Below are 18504 nucleotides of genomic sequence, written 5' to 3'. Positions count from 1 at the left end.
GTATTTCATCTCTGTGTAGTGGACGTCTTAATCAACAGTGTCAGGTTTTCTTTCAGGAGGCTGCATGGTGTTTTTCATGCTGACAGCGGAGGTAACATGTGAGTGGCAAACAGGACGGAGAGGAGGATGTGTCCCCATTCTGCTCAACAACAACGTGCACAGAAATAATTAGGTATAAAGAAATATTGTTTAATACAGAAATGTGTCAGATTAAACCTGTGCATTGCTTATATTTGTACTGTACCCATTATTCACTTGTCAGTCATTTTGGATTGTAGTTGCCTACACAAAACATACAAATAAAATTTATTTGAAAGTAGATGCAGTGTGGGTTTTTTTAGGGTTGTGCAGTTGACGTCGCAATCAAATTAAAAAGTTTTTTTGTATTATATTAAAATTCTGCCCAATTGAGTGTTGCATATTAAAATCCCAAAATGTATTTAACTCAGCTGTGGTATTTTAGGTTTAGGTTCAGACACTAATAAAATCAAAAGGTATTAAAGCACCTCATGGGACTGCATCTTCCATCATGATTATTGAAATGAGTCATTTTCAGATCATCTGTTTTTATTATTAATTTTCAGTAATTTAAGTAGAAGAATACATCTCAAATTAAAATATGTTTGTTTTCATAACTATGCATGTCTTCATTGTCTTTCTGTGCCATGTTGCCTTTAACCCTTATTAATATCAATCTTATTTTTGGATCTGTTTTTTTTTCTATTGTCCCATTTATTTCTGTTACAGTTTTGGCATGTGTTTTGTCTGTTTTCATGCGGAACACTTTATTTTGAAAACTGCCACACAAATAAAGGCTGTTATTAAAGTTTATCACTATACCATTACAACAGTACACCAGTTCTACTCTAAAGATACAACTGAAGTAAAAGTCATGCAACAAGAGCATAGGTTTCGTTTCAACATTGTGGTGGAGCCATATGAAACGGGGGTTTGGGGTCCTCCACCAGAAAATTTTGAGCATCAAACACTTAATTTTCTGCATTGTATTGAAGTTTTATGCATCACTTTGTGTGATTCTGCATCAGTTTATGGTGTAGATGTATTTTGTTTTTGTTTTTTTAAAATAAAAGTCCTAATTTGATGTTTTATTGGGAAAGACAACTACAAATTCTATATACTGAGGAAGGCATGTCCCGTGCATCCCCCTGAAATCTACACCTATGTCATGCTGTGTCAAAAGTCAAAATCTCATTATGAATGGCTGCCTTCATAGTGTGAAATTAATGATGCATTTAAGTGCAAACAACATTTTAGTGTTGTGTACTGCAAGTGATGCAGCCCCTTTGGGGAATTTTTACCACAGCAATGCGTTTTACGAGTTAATAATATGTTTTGACTGGTAAATCTGAATTTAATAGCAAAAGCACCCCATATATGTGCGTTGAGTCAGTATGTTTTCCTCCAATTTATTGTAAAGTAAAATATAAACATTTACGTAGGTTCCGTTTTCTCAAAAACAAGCAATTTACAAGCGTGCACTTTGTATTTATAATACAGCGATATCAAAAGCAGTATATAGTGGTAGATACAAAATATCGAACAACAATATAAAAAGTGGTGTGCGGAGGATTTTCTTGTTTGAAAAATATACGATTTAATTATATCACACACACACACACACACACACACACACAGAAAGAAAACAATATAAGTCCATTTACCAAGATGATGAAGACTGTGTGAACCTGATACTATAGATATATGTTAAGAATATGAAGGAATACAAAAGGAAAAAAAAGAAAAAAAAGACTGCTTTGTAAGACTATGCACACTTAGAAATATTACCTGAAGTTTCCGTGCAGTGTTCTGTACATCCGTGTAAAATAAGGGACATAAAGTTGTGACTGATGATTATTTATTGCAACACGGGTGGACGGTGAAATATGCTGCAAACTGCCGTAATGTAAACAGTGAGCAAGCCAGGAGAGCTTTTATGGAATACATGCAACCCTGCTGCACGGTGACACCTCCTGATTTATGGCTGTATTTAGATAAGACGCGGCCGTAAATGGTTTCTAAATAGCGTCAAGGTCATGTAATGTAATGGGATAATGTTTTTAGGCGATGGAGACAAGATGATGTGTATAGTGTGTAAGGAGCTGGGGGGAATTAATGCGGAGATAAAGCCGCTATTCCTTACACTGCTGAGGTATGATGACAACAGGCCGCCGTATGTGTCTGTCCCAAAAGTACCGAATAATTCATCAAACTGTTCATTTACACTTCCCAGAGCGCTCTGACATTCACCTTATGTTTTCACTGGAGAAGTAGAGACTGATAATACTGTCGATATTCAGCCAATTAACGGACAAAACGACCATTACGCTTTTATGAAAACATGAAATGTCAAAGAAAATCTGAAAAAAGCATTATGCTTAAGGAGCTATAAAGTAGACAAATCATTTTATATTTCCAGAGAAAAATTCATGGCATGGAGCAACACACTGAAGTGGGATTTGAGATTTCATTAGATAGATTGTCATATAAAAATGTCCCTCCAATGTTTGCCCATTCTTCGAAAATAAATTCCTACTAGTTAAATGCGACTATTCGTGTTTTGAAAGTTTTAATCGTTTAAGGTGGGGGTACTAAATCTCAATATATGAGTCTACAGATCAAGTTTGTGGATTGAAAAATGCTTTCTAGTCGAATTATCTGAATACGTTTTTTTTTTTAATTTCGAGTGAGCAACTTTATGAGGAGGTATTTCCAAGATTCCTTTTTTGCGGCTAACCTTTCCTGTAGACTTTTTTTAAAAAAGTTTTTCTTTTTTCCAGTCTTTTCTATACATGTGTTTGTGCAACTAAACTAAACTAAACAACTTTCAGAGCAAAAAGAAAATCCTGATTTCAAATCTCTGCTGTTCATACTTCATTTCATGACAGACCACAAGTTAAGAGGTACAATAACAATTATTTTTGCCACTGAATTACAAAAATCACACCTAATAAACAGCCATAGCCAAACAGTGGGTGCGTAAAACCCGTGCGTAAAACCTCTCCAACCTCAGAAATGACAAAAATACTATTTTAAAAAACAAATTTCGAGACCCTTAAACCTTTTTTTCTCTCATGTGCACGTCTGCGTGGCCAGTAACCAACTCCAACATGCAGATTTGCTTGTGTAGTGCTGTGAGATTATGGCACCATGGCGCATGTTATTACAAACCTCTCCAGACTCTCCTCCCATCCTGGGCGCTTTCCTCTATTGGCTGCCTCCTTTCCACGCTGACATCCAAATCATATAAACCTGGGGGCCTCACACCTTCACCGGGGTCAAATTTCTTGGCCAAATCAGAGCAACCTCTTCGGGAAACAAGAAAGAAACACAAGTGGACCCCAGCACTTCGAGATTTGTCCTCTGGATTTATATACTTTTTACGGCCTATTTCGCCTCGGCTGAAATCGCTTTCAGAATGACGACAATGCAAAAGTTTGTGGATTCGCTTTGCTTGACCTATTAACGCATTTGGGGGGATACACATTAAAGTATTGAATGAGCTCTGCTGGCTGCAGATCTCCGAGCAGAGACCGTTTTGGGGCAGCACCGGAGAGAGACGGAGGGCGACAGAAAACAAGACAACGACCACATTTGTTATCAACATGAACCTCATCGGGGGCTACCAGCATCACCACCACCTGATGCACGAGCCCTTCCCTTTCGTCCAGCGGTGTCACCAGGATGCACCCTATTTCCAGAGCTGGGTGGTAAACCACGGCGAGATGCCCCCGGACTTCCAGATCCAGGCGCCGTACCCGACTGCAGAGCACGGAGCGCCCGGTGCGCCGCACGACGCCCGGCTGGAGGGGCTCCAGGCGGGGATGGGGAAGAGGAGAACGTCGGGGCCGAAAAAGGAGCGCCGGCGGACGGAGAGCATTAACACAGCTTTCGCAGAGCTGAGGGAGTGTATCCCCAACGTGCCGGCAGACACAAAACTGTCTAAAATTAAAACTTTACGCCTAGCGACCAGTTACATCGCCTACCTGATGGACGTCCTGGCCAAAGACACCGGGGAGACGGAGGGCTTTAAGGCCGAAATTAAGAAATTTGAAAACCGGGATCTGAAAAGGAAGCGAGAGCCGGTAAGTTGTAGAAACGCAAAGTTTCATGTTGATCAAAATAACTCAATATAGTTCGATAACTAAGAAGTTTAAGTTTGAGTCATTGTGAAAATAACCGCAGGCCTGAAAAATGGGCTAAAATGGAAAGACAACATTTTAAGGTTGAATGAAATGATATGCTCTGATTTAGCAGACTGCAGCAACCATGGAATTCAAAACAAAACCTAAATACCAAATATTGTTTCAAGATTTACAGTTTTAACCTACCTTCCTAGTTTTATTATTATCTAAATTATAAAAACAATTCTCATTTAAACTACAATTAAATTGCATTATTAGCAAAGATCCCTAAATATTTCTGGTGTAATATACAGCCTGCACTTTTAAATTATAGCCTTTTTTTGTCTGTTATGCTCCACTATAACAAGATTAAGGTAAGACTCACAACAGAGCTCACAGCTTATTATCCCAATTAATAATAATAATAACAACAATATTCAACACATCATTAAAAAACGAAAAACAGTTATAGACAGTTATATCCTCATGCAAATGTGACAACACACTATTGTTACATTACAAAATATATGCTGATCACCAGGAAGACAACTAGTTATCCTTATAAATATATAGTTACATGTTTTGTTTTGTTTATAAAATTTTCAACCACTTTGAGCTGCATCCCTTGTATGAAAAGTCCTATATAAATAAAGTTTATCATCATTATTATTGTTATTATTATTATTATCATCATCATCATCATCATCATCATTATTATTATTATTATTATCCTATTGCATTTACGCGTTAACATTTTATCACAACAGGCATATAGGCCTACTACAGTATAGACAGTAATATATAGAGCTGTATACAGCATTAACATTCTAAAACTGCAACATTGTTGTTTATTTTAAAACATGCAAAAATATTCAATATTGCATAATATGTAATATCTAATATAGATTCGTTACATAATTGTTAAATAGTGCCGATTTTAATTGTGTTTAGTCTTATTTGATCAGGGTTCACTAACCTTCACTTCATGAATGCTTGTGAAGTCATGGCCCTGATTGTGTCATTGAACCCCCCAGATTTTCATGTAGGTTACTAACGAAAAACACCATGTATTATAAGACTTTCAGGTGTAATTGGACTCTTGGAAGAGTGTATTTTTATATATGGCATGAATAGGGTATGGATGCTCTCACTGAGCAAACCGAGGTTTCGATGCCTGTATTTTCGCCTTCCCTGCTGATGATAACGTGCTGTATTTGGTGTGGCAGACTGACGGCCTGCAGGAGTCTTTAGGAGCCGAGAAGAAGGTGAAGGGCCGGACCGGGTGGCCGCAGCAGGTCTGGGCTCTGGAACTCAACCAGTGACGCCCCCTCCCTCCTCCTTCACCCCCTAAAAACCTGCTCCGAGACTCTGGATTCAAATCAGATAAAAACCACTGACTGACTGAACCTAAACACACCGCTGTGCACGTGCAATGATGCGCAAAACGAGAGAGAATTAAAGGACAACACGCAAACAAGGTGGGAGGAAAACACCACGATGGACACTGTGTTGATCTTCTCTGCTGGTGTGCTTTCTAAATCGACACACAGATCTGACTGTAGCTGTTTGATATTTGTGGTATTTCTGCCCTTTGATGTTTCCACCCTCCGATACTGTAGACCAGATGTTGCCACAGTGTCAAAAACATCTGTCTCCCCTAAAAATGTGTTTTTGTCTGGCGACAAGTGGTGGTGTTTTCCACATTTGATGGTGCTGGAGCAGAAAATAAATCAATTATAACAAATGAGTGGAGTACATGTAGAGTATGTGGTGTGGTCTGTTAGGAAGAGGTGTACAAAATATTATTTTTTTAAAAAACTCTTTTTATTTTTTTTAATTTCTGCTCACATAACTGAGTTTTTTGTGTGTTGTCAGCGTGCTGTAAATTGGTTTCACGTCACTGGGAAATTAAATTATGACGAATACCTTTTTTGCATTAATCGTGATATTTTTAAAATTGATTGTATTACTCAGTAATGGTTATTATTTCGTACATTTTTAGCAACACAACTTTTAGAAAACATGACATCGTGCATGCATGGTGGCGTGGTGTTTAATCAAAAATCTATATTTTCATTTTAAAACATACATTAAACAACCAATGCACCAGACACCTTTTTTTAAACTTGGCAGACCTCTGTGTAATTTAATAGCATGCAAAAACCAAAATGAAATAAAATACAAATTAATCTAGAAATATTTTCTGTCCACAGTGGGAAGCCGAGAGAAAACACATTTTGAGGGGAAACTTCTTTAGTTTTCGTTATCACTGGTTCAACCCACTGAATTCGGCGCAGTCAGAATATTTAAATATATTATTAAAAAAACATTTTCGGTCAGATATTTTACAAAAGATTTTAAAGAGTCTAATGGAGTCAGCCGTTGATGTTTCTTGTAGAAAATTATTGAATGAACTGAATCTACCTCAAAATTAAGGTCACTGTCCGTTCAGACACACCGAATGTTTCCGTTAACGCACAGCTTTCACTCCGATATGTTTAACACTAAAACTAAAATGAATAAAATGTTTATTAGTGAACGAAATTTTTGATGGAAATGTACATGTGAAGTTATAAATATAGTTCCGTAAATAAATTAATTATTTTACGTCGCTCCAGCTGTAGTGAACATGTTTGTTTCTTATTAAACGGTTTGGTAATGTGTTATCAAGCAGACATTAAACCTCAATAATCAGGCTATGTCTTCATTTTAATGCGTATTCTCTTGCATGTTTTTTAGGGCCAGAAACGTTTACAGTCATTAGGGGAAATAAATTCAGATGAAAAGAAGTAATAAAATTAATTAAAGAAGAATCACATTTTTAAAATGATTTAAGGAGTTAATCCCAAGGAGTTTCTTTATTTTTCTCTTTAATATGAATTTAATCACAGATTTTTGGATTTTTCTTTTCAAGTACTTCAATTTAGGAATTAGGGTTATTTTTTAGGACTTTTACCTAATTGAAAATTAATAAGATCGATGTCAAATGGACTGTTGTTGCCCCATTTTCCAATATCCCAAATGCTCCTGAGTGGCCGTTTATTCTGAGAAATCATAACTGCTTCGAAGTCAGTATTAATTGTACACATTTTTATTCTACATATTAAAATTTTAACAATCCTACATAAATTAAGTTAATCCTGAGCCACGTCAAATGTACACAATTTCAATTGCAAAACTCCCTTCAGTTTGGTTAAAAGAACCCAGTAGGCTCCACTGTTGTGCTAATTTGCTTGGTAGACATTTCCACAACTAAGTTATTTAGATTTTTGTTTTTGTTGGTGATGAAGTTATTCGTTGAAAATATAAGTTTTTCTACAAAAAATAAAAAATCCCCAGCTGTGGGAAAAAAAGAATTCTTACTCTTAAAAAATCTTTGACTGCTGCTGCTGTTTTTACATTGATTTTCTTTTCCTCTTAAAGTCCCAGTGTTTAAAATCCACCTCGCTATCGACTGCCCTAAATAGGTGCACCTACAGTGACACCTTGTGGTAGATGGCAGTAACTGCAACAACATAGCATGAAGAAACTGTAATCCAGGAATCCAATCTGGCTGCATTTTCCTTTGATAATAAGTTATTGTTATCATTTGCATGGAATAAAAAAGGTGAAAACAACCTGAACATGTGCGACAGTTGAGCAATCTGAAAGAACGGAGACGAGATTGTTGCTTCCATCTGTACAATACATTTATTATTATTATCAGGAGCAATAAGCAGCCGTATTTAAATATGTTTTTTTTTCTAATACAACAATTAGGTTAATGTGGCATGGCCTATATGTTAATGGGGTTGGGTGTTATCTACATGACGCTAACAAACCTACAAGCAAAAGTGAAAATAGAAACAGACACAAAAAAGAACCCTGTCGAAAGTGGACAAACTCAGTGTGGCAGACAAACTTAAATACGACGTGTGACAGAGGATGCAGGACCCCAAACTGTGTGTACAATCTATTGAGTCACCAACATTAACAAAAAACACAGAGATGGAGCTTTAACCAAATGTTTTCCATTGCCTGGAGGTTTCAACAGTGTGTTAGGAATTTCAATTAACATGTTAAGCAGTGTTGGATTCAATATATAAAATGTTTTATGTTAACAAATATTAGTGGCTACTCGTCAAAAGGGCTAATGGTCATTCTGCATCACAATTTGTGGCCTAATATATAAACATTTGGCCTAATCCAACAAATGATGACATTCTTCAACTCTGTTTTCTCATTCACTTTTCAGCTATTTACTTGAATATTACTTAAAGATCCAGTGTGTAGAATTTATTGGCATCTCTTGGCAGACATTGAATATAATAGTAATCACTATGTTTTAATTTGTTTATAATCACCCAAAACTAAGAATTTTTGTAACCTAAGAATGAGCTGCTTATATCTACATGCGAAGAGGGTCCTTTCTCACAGAATCTGCCATGTTGTTTCTACAGTAGCCCAGACAAACCAATCACATAAATAGGGTCATTTGTATTTTCATGTTGGCCACCGTAATTTTCTTTCGTGATTGGCATATGAGAGAAGTCTGAGTTGGTTGCAATTTGCAAGTTTACCACTAGATGCCACAAAATCCTATATAATGGACCTTAAATAATTAAGAAAGTCTCTCTTCCAAGTTTACATTCAAGTGTAAATAATTTAAGAAGTCAAGATGGTCATAAACTTAAACCTTAACAAAGCCAGATATGGTGTGATGCCACTTTGGTGCCACATCAGATCCGTGTCAGACTTTCATGAAAATTCTGGGGGTGTCAGTGGGATTATTTCAATTGGGCATTAAAATGTAAAAGACCAAAAAAATGTAAGAACTCTTTGTCAAACTTCCACTGTGATTTTTGCTGGGCATTATGGCAGGATGACATCCATATCCAAGTTTTAATTTGATTAATTATTCAAAAGATGAAGAAAAAAATCCTTGGTATGTAAAGTATCAAATCAAGACATTGTCTACAATAAACACTGCTCTTAAATATTAAAATGACACTAATAATTACTCTTACACCCCTATCACACTCACACTCACACTCTCTCTCTCTCTGTCTCTCTCTCTCACACACACACTCTCTCTCTCTCACACACACACACACACACACACACACACACACACACACACACACAGAAGTTCCACTTCTGGTGGGAAACAAATGGAAAAATCTAAATCATATATGCACACAGATACAACTTTATACAACTTAAGGCTGAACTAAAGAGAAGGGTAGAAAACTGAGCTATAAAGAAAAAAAAACTACCAACACCTGCGATGCACAGAGAAAATTAAACAGTATGTGTGTGTTCGTACGTACATGAAACAGCAAGCAAGAAGGAGAAAAGTGGGTCATAGCAAAATGCTACATCATTCACCACCATCAGTCTTCAAATGCATCATGTCCAGTTGGAAAAGGGCGACTAAAAGATATAATATCAGGACCGAGATCTGCGTGTTTTTTGTTGTTTTTTTGTTTTAGACATTATTGAGCTGGGTTTTTATGTGAATTTGGTGCCCCTTAAACTGACCCGAGTCCTGATATGTTGTATGATGTAACTTAAGTGAAGGCAACGCCCCTTTCCAACCACTCATTCATTCACTCTTTTAAAAAAAAATCCCACTCACTGTCATTCAAGTCCAACAAGCTTTCCTGTTTGGCACAAGCATTTCTCTCGGTGAACGTGTTAACAGTCAACTCGGCAAAGAAAAAAAATACCCCTTGTGTTTTGTACTCTTAAGGCAGCTATAACGTACATTGCATTCAACCAACTTACTTAAGATCAGGCGCTGTTCTTTTGTACATATCGACAGTTTACATTACAGCATGACGACGTCAAACCCTGCGGAGTGAGTCCTGGTCCTCGACAGTCTTTAGAGACCTGGCTTTTGCGGAGGAGAGGAATTGGAAATGACCATTTTGACAACATGCGCAGATACAGTTTTTACGTGAAGAGGGAAAAATGAGAAAAAGACAGCTCATCCCACCCTGTATTATTCTCCATTTCAGAGACAGGTCCTCTAAGGACATCAAGAGTTTGTGTTGTGGTCTTACAAAGGAGTGGGACGGTGGCAGGGTTGCAGGAGGAGCTGGTTTTGGTTGTTGTTGCTGTTAGTGGTGTCCAGTATTCGCGAAAAGCCGTGGATTATTGTTGATTTTGTTGAAGCTACTGCAAAGTTTAGTCCAGCGGTTTGCCGCCGTCACCTTTCTGGTCCAAGCGGCTCTTGCTGCTCTTCACCATGTAAATAAAGTAGGTCAGCGTCTCCTTCTCGTTCACTGGAATATTCCTGAAGTGACGACTCACCGTCTGCAGGAGGAGAGAGACGTTAAAAGGAACCTATACATCTCCCATTTTCATCTACGGAGCATTTATTTTGTTTGTCGGGTGTTCAATTATCAATAAACACTTGATCACAAAACACAGCCGTCTGGTGTTGAGGGTCCTGCTTCCCATGTGATCAAATACAAAGGTAGTGTTTCCTAAGACAATTTTTAAACTTGTTTCCTAAAGCAGCTTAAGAGTGCACACAATAACGTCAAGAGCTTCTTAAAGAAATATTTCACTGCTGACAGGATGTTTTTTTTTTCAAGAAACTGGACTGTCTCTGCAGTAGAAAGACACAAATACTTCTTGCTGCTACAGGACCAGGGAAAACAGAAAAGCCTTGTGGCATTCGATTTTGCCCAAGAGGTAGAAAGCCTGCAATTACCAGAATGCACTGCACCACACCAGACCAAAAACACTCCTGCTGGTGGATGACGTGATGCAAGTGTGTCCCTTTTGACACAGAAACTACATTGCTGCCAGCTGGTAAAAAATTATCCTGAATTACAGTTAAATGGTAAGTTAAAATATGTTACTGAAAACGTGTTCGGGAGAAAACATTAAAACAGTAAAATACTCTTGGTTCCTATTTTATCAGCACTGCTTACTTTACTGTTTGATCTCAGTTTTTTTCGGTCTCCATCTTTACAATAAAGGAAACTGCATAGCGCCAACTCTTTGTTTACAAACTCTTATATTACAGCCGAACAGTGCACTAAAACATGTTTCTGAAGACATTATATGCAAGAAATTGGCAATATAGTAACATAATCTTGCTTTATATTAGATCATCACAGCCTACTTTTACCGTGGGGTATTTTTCTTGTTTCCTTACATACTCTTTGTGTCCATGGTTACGGGCAAACAAAAATGTGGAAGTACAAGTTGTAGTTTAGGCAACAACCCTAAAGCCAGCAAAAATCTGCCGCATGACACATCTCACAGATTTGAGGTGGGAGATCTGGGCCTTGGTTAGATGGAGGAAAGTTTAGTAGTTAATGTACACGTAATACTACACACACTACGCAATTATATTTGCTGAAAAATACAACCGAAATACATATATAAATACAGAGAAAGTAGTACACAGAAAATAGACAAACACCACAGTATCAGAAACAGTGTCTGATGTACTGCACACATGTATAAAGCCAAATCTGATTTCAAACACCAAACAATCCTGTTTTTACTTGGACTACTTTCTAAATGGCAGCTGAAAGACAAGCATAACCAATATGATCAGTGTGCACAACTGAGAACTGCTGGAATCTTTGAAGATACGAAACAAATATCCCTCGTGGGAGACATTTAATCAAGACTTAGCTGAAACCAAACTACTGGTTGTTTGGATTTAGAAAGCTGCCTCAAAGAGAAGCAAACAAACATCATCTATGAGCCGCTGCTGCACTGCTCTGCAGCCACTGACTCTCCTGAACAGGGCTGAACACACGGACAGCTGTAACTGGTTGTGGGCTGTTGACTGGTGCTTTATTAATGATGTGGGAGGCTCATTAATAGGAGGGTCTGAACCCGACTAATAGCCTGGGGAAACATTCAACTTACAGCCCAGTTTCATTCATTCATTCCCTCTGTTAGCACGACAGCCGGGTCACATCCGACCCCACCCCCCTGTCACAGGCCGACCAAGAGCGCTGCATACAGGAGGTATTTGTAAAGATGAGGACCGAGCCAGCTGCATGAAGTCCACCTGTCGATTTGGCAAATTAGCCTAACAATTTCTCCATGACCAATTACTGTGGAATAGGACCTGCAACACCACGTTTATCACAGTAAATGAGTAATATGGAACCAAAGGTTGAGAAGAGAGAGGTGGGCACACCTAATGAGGGTAGCTCAATGGCCTCCAAAGCTACACAATATGAACTATGAGCCTGGTTATTCAAAAAAAAAAAAAAAAAATTGAAAGAGAAGTTTTCTCTCGGGATGCTACTTAAATGCTGTGAAATAACAATTGTGTAATTTTTAAAAAAGGACTAATGTTTTTAGAAATGTAGTACCAGTCAGCATCAGTTCATCTACTGAAAAACATAAAATCGATCAAGATGCAAAAACATGAATCAAGATATACTCCAGACTTCTGTCCCCAAAATGGTGTCAATCTGCTGATCAATTTATGGTTGTTTATTTTAAATTAACTATTAAATCATACAGTAAGTGATGTTTTTTGTCTCTTGTTCTATCGAACTTTCTTGTTTTCTCATGTCTTTTAACATTAATTAATACAGGTAAATCAAGCTGGTCACAAACTGTAGCACATGGAGGTTTGTGTTTGACTAATCAGTAAAAATTAAAGCTCATTTAGAAACACTTTACATTCAAAAATAGATACATCTGTTTCAAATGTAAATGTCACTGTCCACGTGCCTCCCTGCGTCCTTTTTAACTGCATAGATAGAGCCAATAGATGGCGCTAGCGGGCAGAGTCAAAGTTTCACATGACCACAAAGATGGGGACGGTGGCAGAGGGTGTAATAATGTACCTTTACAAGGAGGCAGCATTATAGACAGACATCTGTGCGACCATTGTATACATCCCAACATATAGGATATTTTACTGATTTCACTACATATGATTTTACTATAGTCAAATTTGAGGGAGAAAAAAAACCACATACTTACAATTACCCTGGGTCTGATACAATTCATAGCTGCAGGAATCACCAAGGGCCCGGTATTATCACAATGCAATATCACTGTGATTTTAAATGTGTTGCAATATGCTGAGTATTGTGATAACATATATTGAAATATCCTTTGATTTATTACCTTTATTCAGCTCCAAGAAATGTCCCGAAAGAAAAACTTTGCCAACATCTGTTTTAGCTAATAAGTGTTCAGTCTGTTCTTCTCACTTCAATCATGTTTATTGCAACAAAATGTATCAAGTGGACTTAAAAAGACACTTTGGGCTAATATGCAGTACTGACAAGGTTTCATGGTCAACAGGAGAACACAACATCACCGTGTACAGTGCAAAGTACAAGATGCCCAACATGTAGTAGTTTGTTTTACCTCTGCCAGCTGGGCCTTGTTGAGTCCGGGCCTGGTCTGCAGCTTGTAGTGTCGCTTGTAGCGTCTCAACGTGTTCACCTGCAGCTGGAAAAGGTCGACCTGACAACCCAACAGAGACAGAGATGCAGTCAGTCAGTGAATTATGAGTGATAGTAAATTTCCATCCCGCCTCCATCTTGGACAAATTTCAGTGATTTACTTTAGACTCCCAGAGGGTTCTGCCTCTTTTTCTGCGTTTAAAGGAGATGAAACTTTAATGATCTCCATGGAGAAATCGGGTCATTGCGGCAATAAACACTAAAAGCACACAAACAACTGAGTGCAGGATGAATATGTTTCTTAGAAAGAGTAATGGCAGTTAAGAAGCATATTTTTTCAACAATTCCACCATGAGTTTGTGTTTAAGATTTCAAATGTGCCGTCATTATGTTATATATTGTTCCTCTGCAAAGTAAACAGACGGTGTTCAGACTGTGATGTCTGTAACATTTCAGGTTACCTCAGGCACCTCCACATCATGATCCGGGGACTCTCCTCCATCGTCACTGGTCTTCCTCTTCCTCTTGTTGCGGACACTCTGGATGAAGTTCTTGTGGAAGTCACAGATATAGAGGTGTCTCACCTACAAATAAATTAATGCATATTAAAAGGAGTCATCTCCTGTGCAAAAAACCCTCTGTTAAGCTTAGCAGTCACAAAGCATCAGTGTAAGAACAGTAGTTAGGGATGTCCCGATAGGATCAGAATCGTGCCCGAACACATTTTTTAATTGATTGGGCTCGGTTATTTGAGCATGCATCCCGCTTGATCCTTTGTTTACGCCCGCCGTCACACAGGTCCTAAATGGAGAGCATGATTTGTGGCAGATGTTCAAGTTTAATTGTAGTGCTGCTACTCCAATAAGTAGGGACTGATTTTTTTTTTCCAAGTTAAACTTAAGCTGCTACTCCACTTTAAGTGGAACTGAAATTTTTGAAATTAATTTTCTAAAGACATTTTAGTTTTATTTTTGTTTATTTGGTTAATTTATTTAAAAATGCTGCACTCAGTTATAAAAATATTCTTTGTTTGTTTACTTTTGAGGTTTTTGAAAGATAATATAAAACAAAATCAACACCTTTTAAAAAAAATACCTCACTTGGAGGAACAGCAGTGTTTACTGTTGTTTTAAAACAAACAGTTGTACTAGAGCTTTGCCATGATGTACTAGTATGAAACTGGCAAAGCTATAGCTTAAAACATAAAGTATCTAATCAAAGACTGTGCAAACAAGACCTTGTTACTTGACTGCTTTTGATAGTTAATGCAATAGACACATTTTAGTTTTAGCATTCTTAGTTATATATACTTAATTTGACCCTAGGGGAGCTTGTCTTGGACATAAAGGCTGCCACATAAAAATGCCTGCACTTCACAGTGCAGAAATAGACGTGAAGTGCATAGCACAGACAAGTGCAGGCATATGTTGAACAACTGGAGCTCACTTTGATGTACATTTACTGTGTCAGCTGAAAATGCAACATTAATTCTGTCCTCCTGTGAACTTGTGTGCATTGATTCCTCTAGGCCACAAGATATGACTTGTCACATGATCAATATACCTGTAAACACATCTATGCAAACAGCAGAAGACACACTGAAAACAACAGGTCTCTTTCCTCCGTACTGTTTGAGCAACAAGTCACACAATGCTTTCTATGAATCTTAGAGCAGACATAAGCCTCTGGATACAATAAAATAAGTAAAGCAGTATGACTTACAGAATTCATTAGACATCCCTGCATTTGCAGACAGCACTGCTGTGTGCTTGGGGGCCCGAAGGCACCATTTAAATTAAGACCTTTACCTATCCCTGTGGTTCCTCCAACTGTTTTTGCATTGTGTTTACATCCTGCTGCCTCGATTACTCAAATACAGAGTACACATTAGTTTACACATAGCAGTAAAATGGCCCAGCCCCCTGGTTTGCTGTGTGTGCTTTGTGGTGAGTTAGTTTGAGAGATATGCTTAAAAAAAAGGCAACATTTGAGCATAATGCCAAGTGAAATAAAGGCATTAAACCTACATTTTAACACAAGTTCCAAAACTTAGTTATGTTATATTTATCGTTTGTGTTGTGTGTGTTGTTCTGGATATGTTTTCCTGTTGAGATGTGTATATTTGTCAAAAGGAGGTCCATCAGGATGACATTGGGAACAAGCTCAGGCTGTAAATGCTGTGTTGTGCAGAATGCACATACCATAAAGTCAAGGCTAAATAAAGAAATAAACATAGGAGCAGTGGAACTGTTTAGATTTTGGACTATTGACAACTGGACAACTTTGCTATGGATCAAATTACCACACAGAGAAGCTAAGGACACAGACACTGAGGGTTGCCATTGGTTATGTGTCTAACTCATTACGTTTCTCTAATTGTGTCAAGGCATAAAGAACATTTGATCGCGTTTTGTAGGCTACTGCACACATGGTGCAGAACATCAATACGTTTGACATGAAAAGAAACTGCAAGTAAAAGAAGCAGTGAGACAAAATACAAACTTAAGACACACAGAAGCAAATTGGCAGCTATATTTGTAGTTCCAGTGCAGGGCTTAAGTGTGCATTATCAGGTATTCCAACCAACATAACTGCTTGTTGTTTATTGAGACACGTTTAACTGGACTCAGCTTAAGCAACACAGTTGGCTTCCATACAGCCATTTTACGAAGAGCAGCGGGGGCGTGTTTGAGGAAACTGCTGTAATGAGCTGTAAGTTGGTGTAAGCAAGATCCTGCTATCCTGCACGTAGCCCAGGTAGCTAGCACAGCTAACATCACCCTGGCTTATGATCAGTATGTGAACAGATGTAGTTACAGATTAATACAATATCACCATCTGTCGCTTACAGCAACAGGGAATCGGTGAATCTGCTCTTTTGTTCCTTTTCGTCAACTGACAGCTAACTTTGAGCTATCATCCGGCACTCGCTATCACTGAGATAAACATCAAAACAGAATATCATGATCTCATAATGTCACTTACGCTCTTATCAATGTCGAGTTTGAGCTTCTTCTGTGATATGCTCTTCTGGATCCTCTTGCTGAAGGAGGCGTTTCCAGCTGACCGGCCGCAACGCTCACCGTCCTCGATCAGACAGCAGCTCTGCCCGTAAAACGGCGGAGCCGGCGGTCCGTCGTGGCTGTCTTCCTCTGTGCTAAATCCATTCATTCTGTACGCTGTTATGCTCTTTTTGCAACAACCCAATAAATAAAAACAGTGAAAATAGCGTTAGTTTGGCTACCAACTCTCTTGATCACGCGTTGCCCTTTTGTGAAAGACAATCCGGTAGCGTTAGCTAGCTAGCTCGGCTAAGTGGCTAGGTCTCGAGCTAACAGCCCCTGTTGTTTATCTCAAACTCTGGCGACTTGTTTTAAAACGCCTCTGGTTAAATGCATATCTCAGCAGATCTCCAACAGTTTCACACCACAACACAGCTGCAGCTAACGTTAACTATCCCCCGTGCTAGCAAGACCGCAAGGTGGTTGAGCTGCCGCTAACGAAGAAATTCCTATGGAGAGACCGTCGCTGTTCTTCCCTGTAACAACCCGTTACTTTCCCGTAAGACTCACATATGACAATAATCTCATACGATACAGAGTTAAAATGCGACAACCGGCTACAGAAAACAAAACAACTTCGGAGAAATCACGCATTTATCAGACTGCAGCTCAACGATCGCGGCACTCTTTCAGAACAGCTCTTACAATGGACATGCTCCGTCTCCGTGGCGGAAGTTCCCGTCCCGGCCGGCGATTGGTCAGTTTGACACAAAGGCGGGCCTAGCGTACAAACTCTGCGATTCCATTGGCTGTGAGAAACATCTGTCTTTTCGCGGCTCTTCCTGTAACACTCGGCGTCATGTTTTCTACTATGAATAGAGTTTTAAAGGTGGCGTCACCGTCAGTTGAAAGGGCTTTCGGCCACACCGCGGACTTGAGACAGTACATTTTCATCAGCTTTCACAATGCTTAAGTAGGAAGGAGTTTTAACAGCTCGAATACAAAACAAATGGATCAAAAGTCACTTGAATGAACGGGAAATCCACATTTCCAAAGTGGGAAACTGCACTGAGAGGTCGGCTCGTTGGGCCAGGCTGGTGCACAACAGAAACACTGTCAATAACTATTTGTCACCGTTAGTCGTTACCACTTTAAAGGCTCGTGCATGATTTTAGTGGATTGGTATGTATTGTTCTCGCCGATTATTGATCAGCAGTAGGCCTCCTCAACATGAATGAGCACGGATGTGTTGACATCGCCAGGATGTTATTCCATCTTTAACCGCACGGGAGAGACAAAGGTTCACGAATGAGTATAAATTATGGAAGGCTGACAATAAAATTCCTCCACACACTGTACAATATGGGATACTCAACTTGCTTTGCCCAGGGATCACCCTTGCAACATGACAGGAGACCAGAGGCCAGTTAATAAACAAATATTGGTAATGTTTTTCAAACAAACAAACAAACAAACAAACAGACGTTGATAATGCCAGGCATATAAAACATAAATTGCCTGTTTTCAACCTTTTGATGTTTGCTATCCTTACTCATCCTACACAAATCCAGTTGCAGCAGTCCTGCAGGTCAGGTGTAGACCTGTGCAGGGGCATTTCTCAGATTTGAAGACATTTAGGACTTTAGCCAGGACCTGTGTCAGGGGCTGCCAGGGGTTTCTCCCTTGTCACTTTTTTTCCTTTTTTTTTTTTTTTTAAAAAAAAGCTCAATTTTGCTGCCCTTTTTGCAATCTGGCACGGTCTTTATACCCAAATGACAAATGCCCCAGTGTGAATAAATTTATTTTCATTGTGAATAAGAAAATGGTTGGCGAGCCAACTGGCAACCTATTGTAGGCCAGATTTGGCCCATGTCAAACATTTTGAATCATGTGTATTTCGACAATTTTGGTTACAGCTCAAGTATTGTTGCTATAATTTTAACAAGTAATCCAATTATTTAGAGTCCCAGAAGC

General features: G+C 38.6%; 2 protein-coding genes across 2 annotated transcripts; one reads left to right on the top strand and one right to left on the bottom strand.

The window, feature by feature from the left end:
* The first annotated feature begins 3274 nt into the window (after window positions 1-3274).
* LOC121952602 (heart- and neural crest derivatives-expressed protein 1-like) lies at window positions 3275-6838 on the top strand. Its single transcript, XM_042499374.1, has 2 exons — window positions 3275-4103; window positions 5369-6838. The coding sequence occupies exons 1-2, from the start codon at window positions 3624-3626 to the stop codon at window positions 5462-5464; spliced, it is 576 nt and encodes a 191-aa protein (XP_042355308.1). The 5' UTR covers window positions 3275-3623; the 3' UTR covers window positions 5465-6838.
* A 2916-nt stretch (window positions 6839-9754) lies between these two features.
* sap30l (sap30-like) lies at window positions 9755-17236 on the bottom strand. Its single transcript, XM_042499596.1, has 4 exons — window positions 16514-17236; window positions 13990-14112; window positions 13491-13589; window positions 9755-10439 (listed from the first exon to the last, which is right to left on the bottom strand). Exons 1-4 carry the CDS (start codon window positions 16697-16699, stop codon window positions 10311-10313), a joined length of 537 nt encoding a protein of 178 aa, XP_042355530.1. The 5' UTR covers window positions 16700-17236; the 3' UTR covers window positions 9755-10310.
* Window positions 17237-18504: the final 1268 nt, after the last annotated feature.

Source organism: Plectropomus leopardus, chromosome 13, assembly GCF_008729295.1.
Source record: "Plectropomus leopardus isolate mb chromosome 13, YSFRI_Pleo_2.0, whole genome shotgun sequence".
NCBI classification, from domain to species: domain Eukaryota; kingdom Metazoa; phylum Chordata; class Actinopteri; order Perciformes; family Serranidae; genus Plectropomus; species Plectropomus leopardus.
Note: the sequence above shows the minus strand (reverse complement) of the source record. Positions and strands in the feature narration are given on the sequence as shown.

Bases quoted from the DNA above. Each gene is read 5' to 3' on its own strand.
- LOC121952602 (XM_042499374.1), top strand. From the start codon at position 3,624: ATGAACCTCATCGGGGGCTACCAGCATCACCACCACCTGATGCACGAG. The intron at 4,104-5,368 runs GTAAGTTGTAGA...TTGGTGTGGCAG, and splicing joins TGAAAAGGAAGCGAGAGCCG to ACTGACGGCCTGCAGGAGTC.
- sap30l (XM_042499596.1), bottom strand. From the start codon at position 16,699: ATGAATGGATTTAGCACAGAGGAAGACAGCCACGACGGACCGCCGGCT. The intron at 13,590-13,989 runs GTAACCTGAAAT...TTGGGTTGTCAG, and splicing joins ATGATGTGGAGGTGCCTGAG to GTCGACCTTTTCCAGCTGCA. The intron at 10,440-13,490 runs GTAAAACAAACT...CTCCTCCTGCAG, and splicing joins ACAAGGCCCAGCTGGCAGAG to ACGGTGAGTCGTCACTTCAG.